The sequence below is a fragment of the Alligator sinensis genome, unplaced genomic scaffold (assembly GCF_000455745.1).
Source record: "Alligator sinensis unplaced genomic scaffold, ASM45574v1 scaffold781_1, whole genome shotgun sequence".
In the NCBI taxonomy this organism is placed as follows: Eukaryota; Metazoa; Chordata; order Crocodylia; family Alligatoridae; genus Alligator; species Alligator sinensis.
Window position 1 is genome coordinate 1,930,986 of NW_005841845.1, and position 4,009 is coordinate 1,934,994.

Below are 4,009 nucleotides of genomic sequence, written 5' to 3' on the forward strand. Positions count from 1 at the left end.
GCCGGGAAGGGGTAAGAGATGGAGTGACTGACCATTGGTGGCAGGCTGGAGAGCGAGCGAACAAAAGGCAATTCCTGAAATACCAGTTTGCACGGATCCGCCTCTACCTGGGAAGAAACAAAGACCCCATCCGCGTCATCTCTGGCAGAGTTTTTGCCTGCCTGCTTTGTGCTGGCGCTGGATTCAGGCGCGTACACTTCTGCTTTAATCCCATAATTGACACTCTTGTTAGCCCAGTGAACTACTGGGTTGGGAAAGAACGTTTCACTCTTCACCAGTTCAACCCACGCTTTGGCTTGTTGCTCCCGCCGGATAACTTTCCTCCAGTGCAAGAGAAACATGCACGTGAAGAGCAAGATGTAGCACAGCCCTATGCTCCCAAAGTAGAGGGGCAACCAACCTGCAAAGCAAAAACAAATTGATAAAAAAATCTCGGGGATGGCAACCTTCACCTTGTTTAGAGCCTGGCAGGAGCTATTCTACTACAGCTAATACTAAACTATTCTGTGATTTTTATTATTAATCATGCACGCCCTTCTTTTAAATAGGAGAGCTGCTTTCCCCTGTTTCCTGTATCCTTCTCACCTGGTTAAGGTCCACACAAGTGTGTCTGAGGCTGGGACTTGAGCAACACCCAACTTCTAATTAATCTTATAAAGCTAGTAATTCTGACGTCTGCTTTGAGAACAAGCTGCAGCTTTAAATCATAAAAGGAGCTGGCTCTGTACAAACGTACACCAGCGCATGTTAGCAAAATAGGGTGAATGCACTGGGCTTTTCGTTTCTGACGTAGCTGAAATCAGATGCAATTGAAAGTGCTCAACAGGCTTCTGCGCTGGTTTTACTAAACTGGTTTAAACAGTAGTCCCCAACCTTTGATGGCCCACATGCACACAGCAGTACTGAGCAAATAATTCAGGAGGGCAATGTCATACTTGGCTCCCCCTGTCTACTAGATCTTGAATTTCTGGGGCAGCATGAGGCAGGAGGCGTTTGTACATGCTCCCCTGAAGCTGTGCTCTGGGGATCATTGGTGTTAACAAACCATCTTTCATTAAATCAGGCAAGCCCATGAGCTGTAAGGTTCAAATCCTAGCAGCAGGGGTGTAGGTTGTAGCCATGTTGGTCTAATAAAAGAGATCAGAAATCCCAGCAGCATTCGTTTAGCTTGTCATACCAGAGAGATTTTAAATCTTTAGAAGTCTTTAGCTGCACTACGTCTGGTCAAAGTCCTGTCTGCCCCGTGTTGCGTGTGCAGAGGCCTGGTGCTTGTAAGGATAAGACACAACACCAACAACCAAGGGACACAACACCAAGGGAAACCACTGCTTTAAGCTACTTGGAATAAGCTCTTGCAAGTGCAAGAGCATGAAAAAGGCCAGTTACGGGCTTGACCCAGGGGCTGCCTTGTGCGTGTCGATTGTCACTGTGGTCCCTTCTCATCTTAAAATATGTGGCTGTTACTAACAAATACTTTCCGACCAAGATTTACCATTCTTAATTCTAGTTAATACATAAAATGACACTCCACCCTGTGTAATCTTACATAGATAAAACCATACCTCAGCGGTCCCCAATCTGCGGTACACGTGCCAGCAACGGTACACAGACAACCTGCCCGTGGGTACGCGTTAACAGATTTATTTTAATTACTTTATACGACAAAAAACGTGCTGGCAGTACTTAAGATGGAGCTGAACAATTTGCTGGCGGTCCTGAAGGTTGTATCATTTTAAATGGGCGGTGTGCAATCAGTCCAAGTTTGGGAACCGCTGCCGGAGATGGAAACGCTGCCTCTTCGGGCCATTGCTCGTTACCACGACCTTCTCAATTTTTCTCCGAGGGGGATTGCCTGTCTCAAGGTCAGAGCTATTATACTGGGTAGCAGCGACTGTGTTTCATATCAAGCAGTGCTACATGGGATGGCCGATGGCAGCATAGTATTGTCTTTTTCACTTGATCTCAGTTGCTGGTCACTGGTCTGCTCTTGTCACGTCATTCGGTACTTCAAGGGGTGGGGAGAAGTACTACAAGATTTATAAGAAAATAAGCACTGTACTCACTGCTGGGGATAACCATTGTTGGCCCACAAACGCTCTTAGTGCATCAGAGGCTTGTGCCGGTTCCCACCCCTGGCCTGAAGAAGGGAAGGAAGGAGACGGTGGTCCCAGCTGCAGCCATGGGCCGCACAGAACCGCCACCGCTTGGGCGTTCTAGGTTGTCACCGTGCAACAATAGCAGGTACCACATTGCCCCGAGCCAGACCCACAGTGGCACCCACTGGAGGGGCATAAAACCTCAGTGACATCCCGCCGGGGGTGGCATAAAACCTCAGCGACACCCCACTGGGGAGAGCACAAAGTCACCCCCATGCAATGCTGACACTTAAACCCACAGGGTCCTGGCGAGAGGGTCTTGCCTCTCCACTCAGGGTCAGACCAATGCCCCATTGCGGGTCAGGAAGGGATCTTCCTTCCTGGGCAGATTGGGACTGACTGGGGGGGTTGCATTCCCCTGGCTGGGGCAAGGCATCTACCTGGAGTCTCTTGAGCATCTACGAGCCTTTTACAGCAGCAGGACGTTGGCCACCGCGGTCCCCCTGCTTCGCCTGCGGTGGGGTCGGGTGTGATGTCTGGCGCTTCATCAGGCGTGATGGGCATTTTCCAAAAAAAGATGATGAGTTTGTCTGGGATGGCTTGGACAGGGCCCATCCTGCCTCAGGCCCCGGAGCTGGACCACATGGGACCTCTGCTCTAGTCTATGGGTGCGTCTACACGTGCATTTACTGCGCAGTAACTTACTGCAGTTTTTACACCAGCATCTACAGCACAGTAACACTGTGTGTGCACCAGCTTGGGACTAAAGTTCCCTCCAAGTCAGTCAGGACTTTTGGTAGAGGTACACAGATATTGTTTATTAGACCAACTAGATTTTTGCAAAAAAAATTGCAAAAATCTAGATCTAATAAAACATCACCTCTACCACTAGTCCTGAGTGCTTTTTCCCCTAGACCCGAAGTTCCCAATCTGCGGTGCAGGTGCCACCAGTGGTACGCAGACACCCTGTCAGTGGTGCATGTTAACATATGTATTATAATTACTTTACACGACAAAAATTTGCTGGCGATCCTTAAGGTCATATCGTTTTAAATTGGTGGTGCGCAATCTGTCACGGTTTGGGAACCGCTGCTCTAGACCAATACAGCTACAACCCGGATACCTGTCCCAAGTCAGTCCACGCACACAAGGTTACTGCGCCGGAAGGTGTCTACAAGTGCTTTAGCGTGCAGTAACTACTCGGGTGTAAATTTGCCACCACGCAGGCAGCGAACTACTCAGGTGTAAACTTGCCACCATGCACATAGCAAACTACTCAGGTGTAAACTTGCCACCGTGCACATCGCAAACTACTCGCGTGTAAACTTGCCACCATGCACGTAGCAAACTACTGGGGTGTAAACTTGCCACCATGCACATAGCAAACTACTCAGGTGTAAACTTGCCACCGTGCACATAGCAAACTACTCGCGTGTAAACTTGCCACCATGCACGTAGCAAACTACTCGGGTGTAAACTTGCCACCATGCACATAGCAAACTACTCGGGTGTAAACTTGCTACCATGCACATAGCAAACTACTCAGGTGTAAACTTGCCACCATGCACATCGCAAACGACTTGGGTGTACATTTGCTACCATGCACGTAGCAAACTACTGGGGTGTCAATTTGCTACATGCACATAGCAAACTACTCGGGTGTAAACTTGCCACCGTGCACAGCGCAAACTACTCGGGTGTGAATTTGCTACCATGCACGTAGCAAACGACTCGGGTATAAACTTCTCACCACGCAGGTAGCAAATTTACGCCCAAGTGGGTGTGCGCGTATCCACAGAGCCCTGCCTCAGTGCGCAGTCCCCGTGCGCGTGCGCGTGCGCACTGGCGCGGCGGGGCCGCGGAGGCGGAGGGGGAGGGGCGATGGCGCTGCAGCAGCTGTGCGGGCCCTGGGG

At 49.9% G+C, this 4,009-nt stretch overlaps 1 protein-coding gene across 1 annotated transcript in view; it reads right to left on the reverse strand.

The window, feature by feature from the left end:
• Positions 1 to 3,992, reverse strand: part of TEX38 (testis expressed 38) — a 4,187-nt gene extending 195 nt beyond the window's left edge. The window contains 2 exon segments of the mRNA XM_025207008.1: positions 1 to 400; positions 2,537 to 3,992. The exon segment at positions 1 to 400 is cut by the window's left edge and continues 19 nt beyond it. Coding sequence (XP_025062793.1) covers positions 1 to 400; positions 2,537 to 2,711 — 575 coding nt within the window. The 5' untranslated portion in view covers positions 2,712 to 3,992.
• Positions 3,993 to 4,009: the final 17 nt, after the last annotated feature.